The sequence below is a fragment of the Melanerpes formicivorus genome, unplaced genomic scaffold (genome assembly GCF_026170545.1).
Source record: "Melanerpes formicivorus ecotype bairdi unplaced genomic scaffold, bMelFor1.0.p_v2 SCAF_29, whole genome shotgun sequence".
NCBI classification, from domain to species: domain Eukaryota; kingdom Metazoa; phylum Chordata; class Aves; order Piciformes; family Picidae; genus Melanerpes; species Melanerpes formicivorus.
Genome location: NW_027142381.1, coordinates 9,683,889 through 9,703,037, shown reverse-complemented (window position 1 = coordinate 9,703,037; position 19,149 = coordinate 9,683,889). Strand labels below are relative to the sequence as shown.

The following is a 19,149-nucleotide window of genomic DNA, read 5'->3' as shown; positions in this document are numbered from 1 at the left end:
TCCTCGCCTGCCACGGAAAGCACCGGAGCTGGGCTTTCTTTTTTGGGTCTCACCGCTGCCGTCACCGGCAGCTCACGCACCCGGGCCGCTGGTGACTCAGCCCCGGGGGGTGGCGGCTGCCAGGAGCACATCCCGGGGGCTGCCAGGAGCACATCCCGGGCGCTCCCCCGCTCCTCGCAGAGCAGAGCAGAGCAGGCCGATAACGTCGGCACAAGCAGCCCTAGTTTTAGTGCCTGCTCGAATTCCCATCAGGTGGGGCCGGTGAAACCTAAACCTCTTCCTTCTGCAGACAAAGAGCACCGGTGCTGGAGCAGCAGCCACTCAGCTGCGCTTAGAGGAACACCCGAGCTGCCCTCCTGGCCAGCCTGACACCAAACAAGGAAAAAAGTCCAAGGCAGCTGGCGATGCCCCACAGCCATCCCTCTGCTCCTCCAACAAACTGGTTCAGCAGCCTTCCGGGAAGAGCCAGCAGGATTTGAGTGAGGAGAGAGTGGCACAGGGGAAGCAGAGCTGTTTCCACCCCACTCCCTCTGGCTGGAGCTGATGGAGGGGAACAGGGAGTGACACCACCAGCACCTCATGCTGTGGGGTTTCACCCTGCCGTGCCCCTGTCCTGCTGTGCCTCCATCCTGCCTGGCTGCTCCCCACAGAGCTAAGCATCCTTCCAGAGAGGAACCACAGCCCAGGCCACACATCCCAGCCTGGTGTTGGCACATCGTGGCAGCCCTGGGTCAGGACCATGTGGGAAACCAAAGGGCAACAATGGAGTAGGAGAAAGCATGAGAAACCCCAGGTGTGGGTCAAGTATGAGCTCAGAGCACGTGAGGTGCCCACTGCCTCGGGTTCCTGTGGCGCCACAGCGGTGAGGCAGTGGCTGCTCCATCACAAAGATCACCTTTTACACCTGAGAAAGCAGCCTGGCATCCCCTGACCTTTCCATACAATCACTGACATCTCATTTCTTTCGCAAAACCTGACTGGAGAGTCAGTGTTCCATGAAGCAGCTTCTGCAGGCACCAGCACTGCCCAGCCCTCCCCACTGAAGGCCATGGGGAGCTCGGAGCAGCGCTGCTGGGGCTCTGCAGGAGCACGCTGCAGGCTCAGCTCTCAGGAGATGTCTGAGGGCCTTGTGGTGGGTCAGAGACGAATCCCTGGCCCCACAGCAGGTCAGGTTGTCAGGGGCTCTGAGCAGCCTGCCCTAGCTGCAGGTGTCCCTGCTGGCTGCAGGGGCTTGGACTGGATGACCCTTAATGGTCCATTCCCACCCAAACAGCTCTGTGAGTCTTTGACCTCAGCTTGGCTGCCCAGGAGGCAGATGGTGATACATGGCTTGGGATGGGGAGGAAGGAGCCACCGAGGGAGAGGTGCAAGGAGCAGTGGGCACCTCTGGGGAGGCTGAGCTGCCAGGCCAAGCCAGGCCATCAGCCCTCGCTTCCCCGCCTGGCCGCGGAGCCTGCCCCGGGGCAGAGGGAGAGGGGTCGGGGAAGGACGCGGAGCAGCGGCGCTGGCCGGGCCGGAGGCACTCACGCCATGGCTCACAGCTCCCAGCTCACAGCCCTGTGACTCAGCGTGCCAGAGCCCGGCCGGAGCTCACCTCACCCTCCCCAGCACCCCTCTGTGCCCCGTGTCTCACCAAAGGAGCTGCTGAAGCACAGCCCACGCCGTGGGGTCCCTGCACCCCACCATCTCTGCTCCCCCAGGGGCTAGAAGGGAGCCCCTCAGTCCAACCAGCAGAGAGTGGCGCTGCTCCTCACAGCCCTGTAGGGCTCACAGTCACCTGTAGCCCATCAGGTGGGACCACTGGCCTCAGGGGGCCAATGCTTCCCTCCACACAGATCAGGCAGGCACGGGGGGATGCCTGAGCTGCTGGGGTGAGGCATGAGGACTGCCCCAGCAGTGACTAAGCCTCTGGCACGGGTGGCTCCTCGCAGCCAAAACACACCTGGGCTATGGAAGCACTTCCCGCAGCGGGCCGTGAATCACAGCTCCCGTGGGCTTGGAGCCACACACCCTTCACCCACCCGTGTCCTGGGAGCCCCTCGGCCAAAGCCTCCTCCTGCCTGGGGAGCTCGGCAGCTGGAAATGGGCTGTGCTCTGACATCCCCCTGCGCCCTCCCTCCCTCCCCAGAGAGGCCTCCAGTGCCCCACGCTCGGCCGCTTGGGCGGCAGGCGGTGACCCAGCGCTCAGGTTTTGTCTTCCCGCATCAGCGAGGCGCAGCCTGAGCGCCCGCCCCGGGATCTCTGCTCCGCGCTGTCACCTCGCATCGACCGAGCGGCGGCCGACAGCTCCGCGCCTGCACGGATCCCCAGAAGGTCACTCGCTGCCTCCCCGGGGCCCTGCTGCCCTCAGCAGGAGAAGGCAGCACCCCAAAAGGGCCACAGCTCTCCTGAGCCCCTCAAAGCTGCCGCCGGGCTGGGGCACGAGCGCTGCCGGGCTGGTCGGCGCCTGTTGCTCCGCGGGGTGACCCCTGGGATGCCAGAGCCGGGGGGTCCCACGGCCCTGAGCCTTCTGCATCACGCAGGAAGCTTTTTTTGCATCACGCCCATGCAGGCGGCCGAGGGCGGGGAAGAGTAAACTCTGATGTAGCCATGGCAACTGGAGAGGATGGATGGATGGAGGGTGGCAGATCCCCGCACAGGAGTGCCACGGATGTGTGGAAAGCAGCCACCTGCTCCCCACGGAGCAGCCTGCGTGACCCTCACACGCTGATCACAGATGATCACAGAGCGTGGCAGGAAACACCCCGTGATTAAGCTAATAGCCCTAATGACCAGCTAATGGACTGCGGCCGACTCGCCCTTCAGGAATGTGCCCAGGACTGCACCTTGCCCAGCTCGCCCCGGCACACCGGGCACGGGATCTGCAAGGCTGGGCTGGGGCGAGATGGGCTGGAGCCCTCTGATGCCATCACAGCTAAAGGCACCGTGGGGCATCCCTGCGAGGGTCTGGTCCTGCTTCAAGCACCTTTGGCCCAGCACAGCCTTTGTATCTCTCCCAAGAGAAGCATCCTATGGGAAGTGTCAGGGGAAACCTGCCCACGGCAGGAAATCTGCCTCACAGGAGAGCTGCTGTCACTCCTCACCCCCTGGGCAGAGCGTGATGGGAGCACAGGCTGCCTTCCCTCTGCTGCAGGGGGTCCCACGGAAGCACTGTTGAGCCCCCAAGCCGGGGCAGAGGGCAAGCAGGTGTCTGAGAAAGCACTTGCCCGACACATCCCCTGCCTCCAGAGCAAACCCTCCCGCCCCCACCTGCCCCTCTGCTCATCCATCCTGGCTGAAATGGCTCTTGGCAGAGGCTTGGAGGATCCCAGCCTTCCAGCAGCACCCACCAAGTACCTCCAGGTCCTCCCTTCCTGGCTCTTGCCCCAAGCCAGGGGCTGAGTGTGGGGAGGAGCTGACCTTTTCTTTCAGCATTTGCTGCATCCTTGGGTCAAAGGCCTCCCAGGTGTCCCTCTCTGCATCCTCTAACACATGCTAGAAAGACACAAAGCTCCTGGCAGGGTGAAGGTTAAAAGCAGAAGTGACACCAGCATTTAAACCACCCATCCACTGCTGAGTGAGTAGTCAGGACTCAGAGGGGACGAGTGGCCTGGGGCTGGGCAAGAGCCTGTTGCTCATGTAATGATGTCCAGGCAAGGGGAAAATGAGAGGTTCAGATGCTTGGGGAGGGACTTTGCTGAGGTTGCCTCCCCAAAACCCATGCTCATCGTTCCCTACACTGCCCATGGACAACACCAGCCCAGGCTTGCACTGCAAGGGCTCCGAGCCCTGGGCCGAGGGCATGGTCCCTCCAACCCAGCTCCTGAGGAGCCGTCTCAGGAGGCTGAGATCACCCAGGGCTTTGTTTCTGCCCCTGAGCCGGTGCAGCTCCAAGGCAGGCAGCAGAGAGGAGCAGAGCTGATGCAACGCGGAGGCAAAGCAAACCTGGAGCCTGCAGAGCCCAACTCCCAGTTTCATTTTTTGGCCTTTTGAGGTTTTCTTAATTTGTCTATTTTTGCTCCTCGCCCACCTCCGCGCGGTGTGACGAGAGCCTTGGCGGGAGAGGCAGGGCTGGGAGGAAGAGCCTGGCTGTTAGAAAGCTGAGAGGCTCTTGGAAAAACAGCCTCTGGAGCAATAAACAGATTTGGTGCTGAGGGCTGTGAGGGATGGTTCCATCTGGGCTGCTGAGTCATGAAACCTGCTGAAGGGAGATGCAGACCGGAGGGCTCGGGGCAGGGGAAGCTTCCCATTAGGGGTTTGTGCTATTTCGGTCTGAACCTGCGACAACAAAGCCGGGAACCGAACAAAAGCAGGACAAGCACCGGCGCTTCGCTCCAGCAGCCGGGGGGTTAACCTGGGGGCTGCCCTCCTCCTCCTCTCCCCAGTGCCAGGCAGCCTTGTCCCATCCCTGTTGGGGTGGGGAGGTGGTGGGAGCAAACCCTTCCTTCCACCTTAGCCTGACGGTTTCCAGACGAAGTCAGACTTGGATCCCCCTGCCCGTGCTGTCCCTCCATGGGGACCCTGCCACTGACAAGGGACCAGCCATGGGAACAAAGGGACCCCGGGGCCACCCTCCTTCCTTTACCCTGGCAGGGAGGAGAAAAGAGAAAGCAGAGGCTGTGTCTTGGCTATGTCCTGAATCCACAATACACGAGGCTCAGCTCTCTCTCCTGGGGCTGCCCCCCTCCCCACTGGGCACTCACCCAGTCCCCACAGGGACTCTGGCACATCCCCTTCCCCAGAGGGACCTCCACTTGTCCCCACACACTGTCATGTCCCTATAGGGACCTTCACTTGTCCTCAAATACCATCATGTCCCCACTGCGACCCTCACTTGACTCGACCCCAGAGGGACCCCCTCTTGTCCTCACACACTGTCGTGTCCCAACAGGGATCCCCACTTGCTCCCATCCCTCCAAGGCCCCCCACTTGTCCCCACTGGGATCCCCACTTGTCCCCATAAACACAGGGACCCCACCACATCTGCCCACACCGTCGTGTCCCTACAGGGACCCCCACTTGTCCTCCCACAGCGTCATGTCCCAGCAGACACCCCCACTTGTCCCCACACAACATCACGTCCCCGGAGGCGCCCCCGGCCCGGCCCCCGCCGGCCAGCGGCTCCTTTAAGGCTGGGCCGGCCGCCAGCTGCCTCCGCCCCGGGGCAGAGCCGGGCGGGCCGGGCCCCGCCGTAGCCTGGTAACCGCGGCTCGGCGGGCGGAGGGCGGCCCCGGCAGCGCCGCGGTCAGGTGGCAGCCCCGGAGAGACGGAGCCCCGATAAAAGTCCTGCCCCGCCGCCGCCGCCCCGGGAGGGAGCCGGAGCTGCTGCCGCGGAGCCATGGTAAGAGCCGGGGCCGGGGCGGGGGGGATCGGGCGGCCGGGGATCGGGCGGGGGGGATCGGGCGGCCGGGGATCGGGCGGCAGCGCTCCCCTGCCGCGGTAACGCCGCCTCCGCCGTATTTGCAGCTCGCCGCGATGAATTATGCCCCAAAGTGCCCTTCTCGGGGGGGCTCTGCCCGGCCAGCTGCCTCCCCGATGCCGGTGGCCAGCCCCTCGTCGCGGCCCCGGGTCTGCCCGTCCAGACTGGGCAGCGCTGCCTCCCCCAGCACAGACTCAGTGCCAGGCTGGAAGGCACCTCGTGGATTATCTGGTCCAACCTTTCGGCGTCCCCACCCCCACGGGGGGGTGCCCCCCGCCACACCGAGGGGAGAACGGATCGCCCCCCCGGTGCAGAGGGGCTGGATGCAGCCCCGAGGGCCCTCCCCGCGGACATCGCTAGGCTCAGGACAGTCCCGCGCATCCAGAGCTAGGCAGCCGTGGGCTGATTTGGGTTGAAAAAGACCTTTAAGATCATCTAGCCCAACCCTAATGGTGCTGACTGTGGTGGGACGGTGCAGCCCACCCAGGCATATCCAGCAGAAGGCGCCCAGAAGACCAGGACTGGGCCAAAACCCCCTCACGGATGCTTGATCCCCTGGCTGGAGAGAGAAGGATTTGCTTGGGTTCCACACCAGGAGAGCCCAGCGCAGGGCTCGGGTGTTTCCTCGATGTGGAAACAAGGCTCAGCCCACGCCGCGCCTGTGGCGGTGCCGGAGCGGGGCGGCATTCCCTGGCTGCTGCCCATCGGGGTGCTGGCCGCGCCTGGCACCCCGGCCCTGGGGCACGGCAGCCCCTGTCGCGTGCCCGCGGCCGCCCGGCCGCCGAGCCAAGCCGGCTGCGTGCCTGGCCCTTGACTCAGCGCCGGAGCAGCTGCTCCGGGCCGGAGCAGCGATCGATGAGTGGCGTTTGGCTGCAGGGAGACTGGGCAGGATTATGACCTGTTCGACTGGGCAGCAAATGAGTCTTTTATTCTGAAGCTCCGAGTATTGACAGCTGTCCCGATATCGTGTTGCACGTTCAGTTTATCCCTAACGCCGCTGCCCCGGGAACGCTGGAAGGATCAGCACCAACAAAACGCTCTTTTGCCTCATGACACACCGGATCGGCAGCCCCTGCCCTGCCGGGAGCACCTTCCTCCCCAGGCCTCTCCCTCTGCCTTGGTGTGTGCCACGCTCCCCGTGGCTGGGACAGTCTCCGTAGCGCTCCAGTGCCCAAGCAGTGGAAAACCAGAGCCCCCCAGTCTGGGCAGAACGTGCCATTCCCCACCGGCAGCAATCTGCTGCCATGGCTTGGCTGACGTGACCCTGGTGGGCGTCAGGAGGGAGCAGTAGTGCAGCAGGCTGTGAGGGCTTTATGCCCAGAAGGTGTGAGGGTGCAGCTCTGCCTGCCCTTCCTGCCCCCCAGGGCTCCTGGACGGGGGCATACACATCCCAGCCTTCCTCCAGAGGGAGAGGTGAAATCCCAGGGGCTTCATCCAAGCCTTCACTGCTCTGTGGGGGTCTGCTCCAGGCTCTGGCACTGCTTCCGTGTTGGTCAGGGCAATACTGAAATTTGCAGGGCTGGATTCAATTCCTGATCCCAGCTGGAACCTCGGAGCTGGGAAGGCAGAGAGCTCCTGCTGCTCTGGTGAGAGAAATGGACAGGGGGTGTGGGGAAACATGCAAGGGGTGTGTCAGTCTACAGCAGCGTTGGGGAGGGAGGGGAGAAGCGCAGGAGCCTACACGAGAAAGTCTCAAACCGATCTCTGCGTGGAGAGCTTGGTACCAGCTTTGTCTCAGGGAGCCAGCCACGTGGCACAGCTGCACACCCAGGCAGAAGTCAGGGATGAGGAGTGGGGGAGAAGTGTCTGAGCGGGGCAGTGGGTCTGGGGAGCAGCTTTGCTCCGGCTGACCACACAGCAGAGCCATCCACACCCGTGCAGCAGAGAAGCCTTCCATGCTTCCTGCCCACCGCTGCAGGACCTAACTTCCAGGGTGGTTTTCTGTGATTCCTCGCACCAGGGACAGGAGCTTCTCCCAGCTCCTTCCCTCCCTGGGTACACAACCATCACTAATTTATGGCTTCAACAAATGACATGCTGAGCGACCACAATGCAGTCAGAAATGCCAGCATCGGGCTCTGGCATTTGGAAATAGCTGAGAAACCTCTGCACAGCAGCCCTGGCTGCTCGGGAATGAAGCCTCCAACTGGAAGGCAGACACAGTGCCCAGCCTGCCCCGGGCAGGGCTCAGGGGTCTGCCCCAGCCGTGGTGCCTGCAGAGCACTCCCTGGCACCAGCTCATGGTGCAGCCTCACAGGGCTGCTCCCCACTTGAAAACAAAACACCACCACTCAGAGAGGTTTTAGTTTCCCTGCAGCAAGGCTCAACAGGTGCTGCCATGCTCACTGCTGCCCCACAGCTGGCTGGGTTTGGGTACCTGGGCTGCCGAGATTTCATCTCCCTCTCTGTGATGGAATCACAGAATGGGTTGGAAGGGACCTTAAAGATCTTCCAGCTCCAACCCCCTGCCATGGGCAGGGACACCTCCCACCAGCCCAGGCTGCTCAAGGCCTCATCCAGCCTGGCCTTGAACACCTCCAGAGAGGGGACAGCCACAGCCTCCCTGGGCAGCCTGCGCCAGTGTCTCCCCACCCTCCCTGCTAAGAATTTCTTCCTAACCTCTGGCCTAAATCTGCCCTCTTCCAGCCACCCCACAGCACAGAGTGTGGCTGTGGGTCCCATGCCCTTGGCAAGAGGCCCAGCAGAGCTCAGGGGGCAGGAGTCCCGGTTCACAAAGGGGATTTGGCTGTTCCCAGTGTCCTCCCTGCTGCGGGGAATCCGTTCCCGAGCCAGGAGCGCAGGAGCTGCGCACGGGAGGCGCAGGGGGCCGGCCCCGCGATGCCTGCTCGGGAAGCGTTTTGCTCCCGACTGTAAACTTGATTTCCAACTAATTGATTAAAATTGGCCTCCCTCCCTGTTACCCTAAGCAACCCCATCGATGTGCTCAGAAGGTGACCTCATTCCTTACAGCTGCTGCTGAGCCGACCAGCCCTTTCCCATCCTGCTTTCGCGCTGCTCTCCCTTCAGCTCTTGCTTCCTGCTTTTACTGCCTGGTGGTGAACCACTGCCTGACTTTGGAGAGCGTGAGCAGCTCCTGCCAGCCTGGGGTATGTCACTGGTTTACTGGGGGTGCCAGGCTCTGAGAACCCCTGGAGCAGCAGGGCTGCATTCAGAGCATGCATCAGTTGGCAGTGCCCCTGGAAAAGGTCCGGGTGAGCGTCAGCAGGGAAGCCCCAGACAGTTTCCAGGGCTCGTTGCAGTTAATTTGCAGCTGCCTTCGATTTTATGGGGTTTGAGGTGGGCTGGCAGGGACAGGGCAGAGCCCAGAACTGCTGCCACATAAGCAAGAGGCACAACCTCCCCCAGCACAGACCTGGATGAGCCCCGCGGTGTCAGCTGAGCAGCCCTGCTCCCGGCAGGGTCACGCACCGGGTGGCTGTGCTTTGACTCCATCTGTGTCCCCTCAGGGTCACTTCAGACACGGGGAGCAGGGCAGCTTCTCTAAACTCCACCTGCAGTCCAGATGCCATCAGCCAGCACCGAAATGGGCTGTAGTGCTTCAGAGCAGATGATATCTCCACTTGGGGTTCAAAACAGCCCTTGGTGTTCAGCAGACTACAGAACCGAGGCTGCACATAACCGTAGGCTCCTGATTGTGCCTCCTGAAGGCCTGATTCTGGGGGTTAGGGAGCACTTTTGCACCCCACCAGACCCTGAGTGAGCTGTGGAGGGCTGCACTACTGGGTGAGCACTGTGCCCCTGCTGCCAGCTGGTGCTGGAGCCAGCGGCTCTGCAAGCACAGCCATTGCCTCCCCGAGGAAGGAGGTTTGTTTTCCTTGCATGAAGCCTTGCTGTGGGAAGCTGGCGCCCAGGGCAGCGCGGCCGATATCCTATCATGGGCAAGCGATAAACACCGGCAAGCTGCGCCCGCTCCCGCGGCCCTGCCCCGAGCTCTCCCCGCCCGTGGCGAGAGCTTTGCCTCACAGCTGGCAGGAGCCAGCTCTGGAGCAGGGAGGAAGCAGCTCCAGAGCTGTGGGGTGGGGGCGGCTGCGTGGCAGGGAGTGGGTAAGGTGCCCGTGGGCAGGCTCTGCTGCCTCGCCGAGGAGGAGATAGTGGCAGCCTGTGTGAGGAGTCAGTGGCGCTGCCCTCCCCTGCCTGGCAGAGGCATGCAGGCAGCCTGGTCCCTGTGCCAAGCAGCATCCTCGTGGAGCCTTCCAAAGCCCCTCAGCACTCTTCTCGTTTTCTGCTCCTTTGGTGCTGGGGGAGCAGCGGATCAGGGAGCCAGGCTTTGGCTCACAGCGTGAGGGGGGGCTGAGGGGCTGGCAGAGCACCGCCAGACGCTCAGGAGCTCATCAGCTGGGCTGATTCAGAAGTTGCCAACCATAAGGCATGCCCTGATGGTCTGGAAATGCTTGCAATGCTACTCATGCCTTCTGCAATCGCTGGTTAACCCCTCTGGAATCTGCTCAGTGGATTAACTTCAGCAGCCCAGTCACAGACGGGGGCTGTGTGCTGTGCCGCGCCTGCAGCACGAGCAGGGACTGGCTGCAAAGTGAGGCTGTGGCTCCTGGGCTGCAGGAGGCAGCTGGGTGAGGCTGGCCAAGTCCTGGCCTTCCCCAAGCCTGCCCAGAGCACCTGGCATGCCAGCGGTGCCCGTGGAAGGAGATGAGCTGTGGCGCAGCAGCGTCTGCTGTCACCCCTCCAGAGGCAGCGTCGCAGCAGGCTGGGACAGGCTGGGGAGAGCTCATCAGCCCTGCAGAGCTGGCTCAGGTCATGGGAGCAGCCCCAGCTCCAGGTGTGTGGAGGAGGCAGTGCTGCACTGGGAGGAACCAGATGTTGTGCCGTGGACTGAAGCTGTCCTGCAGCCTGGGGGCCTTTGCAGCTGTGCCCTGTGAGCTTCTCCTGTGGAGCTGAGGCTGGAGTGCAGCAGGAAACCGTTGGGAAGTGCCACCAGTGTGTCCCTGGCAGTGTGGGAACCCCAGCGGTGCTGTGTGCTGCAGGAGCAGCCAGGCCTGTGCGGAGCTGGGGCAGGCAGACGATTATCTTGGTTTAACATCTGACAGCTTCCATCCTGAGCTCGCCTGAGAGGGTAACACAGGCTGCAAGCAGGAATCAGCCAGGGGCTGGTCACAGCCCAAGCTACCCCAGCATCCCCTCCTGCTTCCCCCTCCTTCTGTTCTGCTTCAAACCCAACCTGCTCGTCCCTCCCATCATGATGATGATCTGATGGCTGTGAACCACACACAGAGCAGTCTGTGAGAGCTTCAGGAGCACATCCACCACAGCCAAAGACCCCAGCAGAGCAGACACCGAGCTGTGGTCACTGCTGCAGCCCCCCTGGCCTTGAGCTCACATCAGACTGCCGCGGGCTGGGCACCAGCAAGGCCTGACCCTGAGCAGGGCTGCAGTTTGTGCTCTCCACTGACATTTATTTTAAATGCTGCTCTCCAAGACCATTTCTGAGGCAATTTGCTGTTCAGCTTGGCTAGGAAGAGCCCTGAGCAGGCTCCCTCCTTCAGCGCCTGCAATATTGACTCTTCTCTTCACTGCAGCATTAGGGAGCATTTGTCATCTCCAAAATGAATGAATAACTTTCCCTCTCCTGGGAGGGGGAGAAGGCTTGCTCCAGTACCAGCATTTCACACACCCAGCCCACAGACCTGCTTGGAATCCCAGATGATGCTCTGGGAGTGAAACCAGGGGCGCTGGGGTCTGTGCTCTGTCAGCAAGGCAGGACCCACCACTCTCCTCAGCCTCCCCATGCACCAAACCTGCTGAGCACCTCCCAGGCCTCGTCCTCTGCCCCACTCCGAGCATGCCCTGCTCAGCCGTGGTCCTCCTGGCTGCGTTAGGGCAGGAGGAGCAGAATGGCTGCCAGAGAGCCAGGGGCAGGCAGCCAGCAGCAGCAGAGCCAGAGCAGGAGCAGCCACCCCTGGCTGCCGACTCACACAGCTGCAGAGCTTCAGGCCCAGGGGACGAGGGCCTGGGAGATGCCTTCACCGCTGCCAGGTACCAGCCACAGAGCCACACCACTGACAGCCAGTCCACCACCAACTAAAAGTCCTTCTTGAGCCCCTCAGGACCCAGCCACAGCCTCTGCTCCCAAGCCAGAGGAGCCCTTACACAAAGTGAACCCCCAAATCCGAGCAGAGCAGCCAGCAGCAGCAGGGAAGGAAGCAGAGGCTCAGACTTGCCAACTCCCAGCGCACAGACCGAGAAGCAAGGCTCTCCCCTCCTGCCCTGGAGATCACAGCCTGTGGAGCTAACATCTCCCTGCTTGCCTTGTGAGTTTTCAGAGGTGTCCTCAAGCCTTTCTTGGGAGGGACCAGGAATGCTTTCCTGTGGGAATTCCAGCCCTTGTTAGCAGGACCACGTTCCCAGGGATGAAAGCAGGAAACACACTCCAGCTGTGACACGAGTTGGAAGAACAGAGCCCTGAGCATTGCCAGCAGCAGCCTGAGGCACTGGAGCACCTGCTGCACGAACCAGGGCACCAGTGGAGCTGTGCTGCTTCTGAAACCCCCTTGTCTGGAGAGGATGCCAGGAAAACCCAGCAGAGGTGGGGTACAACCCAGTCTCAAAGTGGTCAGTCCTGTGCCTCCCAAAGCACCAAGTCTTCCATGGGAGCAGTCACCAGAGAGCATCTGTCCCTTCTCCAAGTGGACCCAGCTGTGGGTGAAGCACCCAGCAGAGCCTCAAGGTAGAGCAGTACCTCATGTGGTGCCCGAATGAGCAGCGTGGCAGAGAGCAGTGGCTCTGTGGAGAGCTGGTGGGGGCAGGATGAGGCTCTGGCCATGGCAGGAGCTGGAGAAGTGTCACCTCACTGCAAACCTGCACTCAGGGCCGTGCTGGCCAAGAGTGGTGTGGAAAGGAGCTGGGGGCTTTGAAGACCAGAGTCCTCTCCAGGCTGTAATCACCCTCTCATTTCCCCCACTCCTAATTATGCAGAACCCACCAGTCTTCTGGGAAGGCTGCAGCGGTCCCACCCCTGTGCTATCAGGGCCAGGGAGCCCCTGTCCCCCGGGAGGAGGGCTGAGGTTATTGTCAGTGAAACACTGCACCCTGGCTGCACTCCAGGAGGCAGAGCTGGACCCACAGCCAGCACCTCTCCCTGGGCCCATTTTCCACTGTCCTGTGCAGGTGGCACAGCCAGGGCTGGGCTCTGTGGGTGCTCCATTGGATCTTCAGCTCTTTATCTCTGTTTTTTCTGCACACAGCAATGGCCAAGCAGAGCCTTTTCTCTCTTTTCCTTCCTTTCTGCCCCAGCACAAGGAGGGGAACTCCTGTGTGAAGAGCAGCAGCACTGGGTTACATCATGGACAGGGCAGCAGAAGGCAGAGGTGCTGAGGAAGGCAGAGGGACTTTGACAGGAGTGAAAGAGCAGACTTTAGGTGAGCCCCAAAGGGCTGTTCAGCCTGGAGAAGAGAATGCTCTAGAGAGACCTTGGAGCAGCCTTCCAGTACCTGAAGAGGGCTACAAGAAACCTGGGGAGGGTCTGTTTAGAAGGGCTTGTAGTGACAGGACAAGGGACAATGGCTTTGAGCTGGGAGAGGGCAGATTGAGACTGGAGATGAGGAAGAAATTCTGTACAGTGAGGGTGAGGAGACACTGGCACAGGCTGCCCAGAGAGGCTGTGGATGTCTCCTCCCTGGAAGTGTTCAAGGCCAGGCTGGATGAGGCCCTGAGCAGCCTGGGCTGGTGGGAGGTGTCCCTGCCCATGGCAGGGGGCTGGAGCTGGATGATCTTCAAGGACCCTTCCAACCCAGCCCACTCTGTGATTCTGTGAAGCTGGCTGGGGCCAGGCAGGAGGGTCAGGAGAAGGTGCAGCTCTCAGGACAGAGCAGGGCTCGCACCTGCAGGGCTGCTGGAGCCTCCTCCTCGCCAGCCCAAGGCGCCGCAGGCAGCCACTGCCTTCCGCGGCAGACGAGGCCCTTTCCATTTGCAGGCTCCCTGCAAGCCAGCAGCTGCTCAGCCTGCTATGTGTGGGCAGGAGGAGTGTGGCTTTGTCACATGCCTGAGACAGCGTGTCGCAGTCGGTGCCATCCCAGCCAAGCTCCTGCTGCGAGAGCTGTGCCCGCGGGGGGGACGCTGGCCCCTGCCCCTCTCCCGTAGCCTTTCCCCCAGCGCCTGCCGCCAGCAGCCGGGGCTGCGGGGCTCGGGGCCTCAGCTCGCACTTGTGGAATGAGCTGCGCTCAAAGCTTAACTCCTCCTGGACAGGAGCCGTGCTGCCGCCGGCCGAGGCAGCGCTGTCCTGTGCCAGCCATGTGGAGCCCCAGGCAGGTAACTGGGACATGGCACCGCGGGCATCCGGCTGCGCTCCCGCCTGGGCTCAGAATCCACCCCGTACCCCCCTGGCAAGCAGAGGTGGCCTAGCTGGGCGCCTCCCTGGCGCTGCTCGCCTCTTCCCCGGAGCAGCGGGTCTCTGCTCTGCACACTCCTGGGTCTGCCCTGCGCTGCCGTCCGGGCGGCTGCGCTGCGCGGGCGGTTCGCTGCCAGCCCGGCGGCGGCGGAGTTCGCAGAGCCAGCCCGGCCTGTCACATGCAAATGTGGGGATGAGTTGCTGCCTGCGAACAGGAACCACTTTATGGAAAGCAGCAAAGCCCTTCCCAAAGCGCCCCGAGGAGCGCTCTGAGGCGCCGTGCGGAGCGGCCGGAGCCCAGGTGCGACAGCATGGACGTGGCAGGAGTGTGCTCGGCCCCCAGCAGCGGCCAGGGCCTCGCTGGGGTTGAGCTTTGGGTGCTGTGGTCTGTGGGGCTGAGGCAGGGATGCTGCTGCCCTGCTCCCAGAGGTGCCAGCAGCCTCTCCTGCTGCACAGCTGCAGGTTGCCCTCCTCTAGCGTTTCCCAGCCCTCGCTGGAGGTGTGTCATTAAAAATCCCGTTCGGGTTTGTCCTTTGGCCCCCAGCCAGCTTGTCTCCTCTCCCCAGCGCCTGCCGGAGCCTCCCGGCCCGCCCTGCCTCCCAGCAGCCCTGTGCCGCGGCCGTGCCATGCAGCCTGCCCGGCGCTGCCAGCCGCAGGAGCTCTGCCTTCTCTGAGCCCATCTCCGGGCCCGCCCCTGCCCTCCTCGCTCTGCTCTGCAGCCCAGCGTGCAGGTCCCAGGGAAAGTGAGGCCTTCCCTGAGCCGGGGAGGGGGCACAGAGCAGCCACCAGCCCCTCGCCCCTGTGCTGGAAACGGCCAAGGGATGAGCTGCGTCGGGGCGGGGAGGGTGAGGGAGGGTCTGCCTTGCTCGGAGCTGGCCTGGGGCAGGGGTTCCTCTCGCTCTCTGCCAGTCCAGCAGCATTTCCCAGCAGCGTTTCCAGGAGCGCTGTGGCTCTTGGCAGCAGCTCAGCCTTTGTCCCTGGAATTCCAGCAGTGCCCCAGGCAGCACAGCCCTTGCAGAGGGGCTCCCAGGAGCTTGCTTTGGGCACGGGCAGATGCAGCACAGACCTGCACCAGCTGCCTGGGACTGGGTGAGCAGCTTGGCAGATGCTAAAGGAGGAGTTGGAGCAAATTAATTCCTGCAACTAGTTTAACTTTTTGTTTGTTTGTTTTTGAGCCATGACTTCAGTGCCAGCCTCAGGTTCCCCCAGGCCTGCTGTGACTGAGTGCTGCGCTGGCAGCGATGGGTGGCATTGTGATGTCAGCAGCCAGTGCCTTCCCCTCTGTCCTTCTCTGGGGGGTGGGCAGGGAAGCTGGTGTCTCCCCCGCCAGCTCCTGCACAGCCACCTAACTTTAACCACCTATATTTAAAGTGGGTGAGTTTAACACCCCTCCTGCAGCAGGGGCTGCCTGCTGTCCTGTTTGCAAACCCCCTGCTCTCTTCTCTCCCCAGCTCAGCACCAGACACACTCAATGAGACATCCCAGCTTCGGCAGCCCACAGCTCCCCTGTGCCCAGCCGTGACCTGGAGTAGGACCCTTGTTACCAGGGGTAAGTGCCTGAGTCCTGTCTGGAACAGCTCTGGGAGAGCAGGGATTGCCTCCTCTGCTGACCTGTGCCATTCCCTGCTGCTCCAGCTGGGTGCCCGGGGTGGGGGTGCCCGGGGTGGGGGTGCCTGCAGGGGAAGCTGAGTGCTCACAGCTGCAGCAAAAAATCTTCTTATTGGGGCATGAACTGAAGTTGCAGCACCAGGGCTTTGGGCCCGTGGTTTCAGGAGCTGCTCAAGTAGCTGCCAGCAGGGAACAAGCCACAGAGGAGACCATGCTCTGCTCATCAGGTTACCATAGCACAAGGCCCTGCCAAAAATCCACTGGCAGCTTTACCAGCTGCTGCGGGGGCCTGCCAGTGTGTGCTGGGGCACTGGATGCAGACAGATGGCTGCACTCTGGTGTCAGGGCTGGGGAAGCTCCAGCTGGGGTCTCACAGCCCTTTGAGGACTCTGATGTGGAGTTAACTGCTGGAGGAACAGACACCCCCATACCCAAGGAGCTGAGCATCCCCCAGGTCCTCTCCACTCATGACACTTTGGTGGGCACTACTTGGGTAGAGCAGGGACTCTCCAGCCAGTGCTGACCAGAGCCTCTTCCATGGCCCCTTGCTAGCTGAGCAGTCCACAGCTAAAAGGGACTGGCAAATGATGAATGCTCTGGGACTCAGCCCCTTGCTTGCAGCTTCTCCTCTGGAGAAGTCCTAAAGGAGCAGGGAAGAGCAAAGTGGGGATCCAGGCAGGGGTGTGGGGATCCAGGCAGGGGTGTGTGGCTCAGGCACGTGAATCCAAGCCAAGCCTCTGCAGATCCTCTTTGTCCACAGCATGAGGCAGTGATTAAGGCAGCAGGAAAAGAGCCTCCCTTGTGCCAGCCTCTGCTCTGGTTTCCCTCGCAGGCTCTGACAGAACCAGGTCACTCCTTCCACACTTGCCCAGCCTGGCTGAGGGCCGATGGCTGATCTGGGTGGACATGAGTCACTGCCTTGCCTAATGGGCAGCTTGCTGTGTGTGCTCTGGCAGGGCCCTGCACCTACCTAAAAAGGGAGAAGGGTGGCTCTGGGGAGCGGGCAGGGCAGGCTCCAAGCTGGCATCTGCACCCAGCCCTGGTGAGCTGTTTCTCACCATCCCTTTGGGCTCTGGCCAGCTGTGAAGTTGCTGCTTTTGAGCATGGAGAAGGTGCAGCTAATCCTCCACGTGCTAATCCGGGTGAGATGCTGCCAGGGCCCACAGGTAGGCTGCCTAAGCCCTCTGCGAGTAATTGGAGCTAATTGGGCTGGGAGGTGTTTTGGTTAGCATCTGTCCAGGCACTGCCTGGGGGCCCCACGCTAATAAGCACTGCACAAAGCCTGCACCACCTTGCCCCACGGAGCTTTGCCAGTCAGAGGCTGCCCAGGTCACAGCAGGGCGAGCTGGGGTTCCCTGTTCCCCCACACGGGGTGGTGGCAGCGGGCAGCCGCCCTGCTCACGTGGCGCCGGTTGTGTCTTGCAGTGACCAAGCGGAGGAGGCTGTTGCTGTCCCAGCACCACCAGGCCGGACGACCCTTCCCTCGGCTGCAGATCCCGTTGGATCCCTTCCCATAATGGAAGCCTGAGTGCCAAGCTCCTCCATGACCGCCAGAAGCCACAACTCCCTGCCGAGAACTCTGATGGCTCCACGCATGCTTTCGGAGGGTGCCCTGGGGGGCATCGCGCAGATCACTCCCTCGCTGTACCTGAGCCGGGGCAGCGTCGCCTCCAACCGGCACCTGCTGCTGTCCCGGGGCATCACCTGCATCATCAACGCCACCATCGAGATCCCCAACTTCAACTGGCCCCAGTTTGAGTACGTGAAAGTGCCTTTGGCCGACATGCCCAACGCCCCCATCTCGCTCTACTTCGACAGCGTGGCCGACAAGATCCAGAGCGTGGCGCGGAAGCACGGAGCCGCCCTGGTGCACTGCGCCGCTGGCGTCAGCAGGTCGGCCACGCTCTGCATCGCCTACCTGATGAAGTACCACAAGGTGACCCTCTTCGAGGCCTACAACTGGGTCAAGGCCAGGCGCCCCGTGATCCGGCCCAACGTGGGCTTCTGGAGGCAGCTGATAGACTACGAGAGGAAGCTCTTTGGGAAGACCACGGTCAAAATGGTGCAGACCCCCTACGGCATCATCCCAGACGTTTACGAGAGGGAGCGCAGACCCCTGATGCCTTACTGGGGGATCTGAAGGGACTGCAGGCGGGAAGCACAGCAGGAGGGATGTGCTGTTGCCAGTCCACCGGAGCGGAGCCGTCCCCTCCTCCTGCAGCCAGCCTGGGTTCTTTACCATGCAGCGGAACCTCAGCCAGTTCTCACCTCACCAACCTGCAAGGCCAACGCTCCCCTCCCAAGCGTTTCTCTCCGCAGGGATTCCCCCTTCTGCCTTTCTCTGATTTAGCTGAATGAAGTCTTCTCATGAGTTGAATCCTTTCCTAGAGCCTCCCTTCCTTTCTCAGTCAGTTTTAGTGTCCCAGGCAGAGGCCTGGGAGGTGCTGGGCAGCGCTGATGAACAAAGTGTGCTTTGTGATGCAGCAGCCTGGGTGCCTGTGGTGCAGCAGCCTGGGTGTTGCTCCCAGCTCGTTTGCTTCCCTGCAGAAATCCTGCGGGGGCTGAGGGAGCAGCACCAGCACGGAGCCGGCTCCAGCCCCCTGGCACTGGGTCTGTGCAAGGGCCAGGCAGGGCAGGAGTGCAGGCTTGTGGTGCTAGTGTGTAACAGCTGTAGGGACTCTCGGTATGTAGTGTGTGAGGTCCTTAGTCAGATCAGAACCTGTGCTCAAAGTGAAGAAAAGCAAACAAAGGTAAGCCCAGCAAAGCCCAGGTGAGGCCAGGCAGTGCCTGTCGGCCATGGGCCCAGGCTGAGCGATTCAGCTCCGGTAAACACAAGAGCTTCGCTTTTGTTTCCCTCATTCCACGCCAGGGCAGCAGTCCTGGAGCACACTGACCCCTGGTGTGACTCTCCTGCTCCCTGTCCTGCTCCCTGATGGACACAGCAGACTCTCTGTCCATTTCACACCACCGGTGCTGTCTGGGGGTGGAAAAGAGCCAGAGGGCTTGTCCAGAAATGTGGCTTGAGACAGAAGCAGGAGGTGAAGCCTCCCCCCCGGGCCAGCCCACGAAGCAGTGGGGCAGCTGTGTGCACAACCCCTGCGGAGGGGCCGGGGCTGCACCGCTGGCACTCAGCACCGCACTGGGTGCAGGTGGAAGCCGCTGGATCCCTCGGCTCTAGGCACGGTCCTGAGCTGCCTTAGCCCCTTCCTGGATCACTCCACGATGTCCCCAGGGCGATGCTGCATTCCAGAGCTATTCCCACAGCCCTCCCCCTCCAGGACGGCTCTGCCTTGTCCTCTGTGATGAGAACTGCTCCAGGGGTGGGAGAAGCCTTCACTGCTGCCTCCTGGACGGTGCTCCCCTCCCTGCAGAGGGGCAGGGACTGGTTTGGTTGAAGCCTAACTGGACCCCCCCAGGAGAGCAAGGCAAGTCTGTTCCTCAAGGAGACCTTGGTGTCCTCTGTTGCATCTCTGGAGGAGGAGCACGCAGGCTGCTGGCTGCTGCAGTAGCATCTGACTGAAATCAGATTCTATACTTGTAAAAAAATGCAATCAATAAAGATTAAACAAAACCTTCTGCTGGGTTCCTCCTCAGAGCTGTGCTGCTGTGGCTCCCCTGACAGCAAGGACATGGTGCAAGACTGAGCATGGCTTTAACCAAACCTGGGCCTTGGGCTGGGCCAAGGCACCCTGACCTGCTCCCAGCACTGGGCTCATCGTGGGACATGGAATGGGTTGGGCTGGAAGGGAGCTTAAAGCTCATCCAGCTCCAGGCCCCTGCCATG

General features: G+C 62.0%; 1 protein-coding gene across 1 annotated transcript; it reads left to right on the top strand.

The window, feature by feature from the left end:
* The first annotated feature begins 5,179 nt into the window (after nt 1–5,179).
* On the top strand, nt 5,180–18,958 carry DUSP14 (dual specificity phosphatase 14). Its single transcript, XM_068154979.1, has 3 exons — nt 5,180–5,320; nt 15,209–15,306; nt 16,791–18,958. The coding sequence occupies exon 3, from the start codon at nt 16,909–16,911 to the stop codon at nt 17,503–17,505; it is 597 nt and encodes a 198-aa protein (XP_068011080.1). The 5' UTR covers nt 5,180–5,320; nt 15,209–15,306; nt 16,791–16,908; the 3' UTR covers nt 17,506–18,958.
* Nucleotides 18,959–19,149: the final 191 nt, after the last annotated feature.

Excerpts from the sequence above, each read along its gene's own strand:
- DUSP14 (XM_068154979.1), top strand. The coding sequence starts at position 16,909 with ATGACCGCCAGAAGCCACAACTCCCTGCCGAGAACTCTGATGGCTCCA.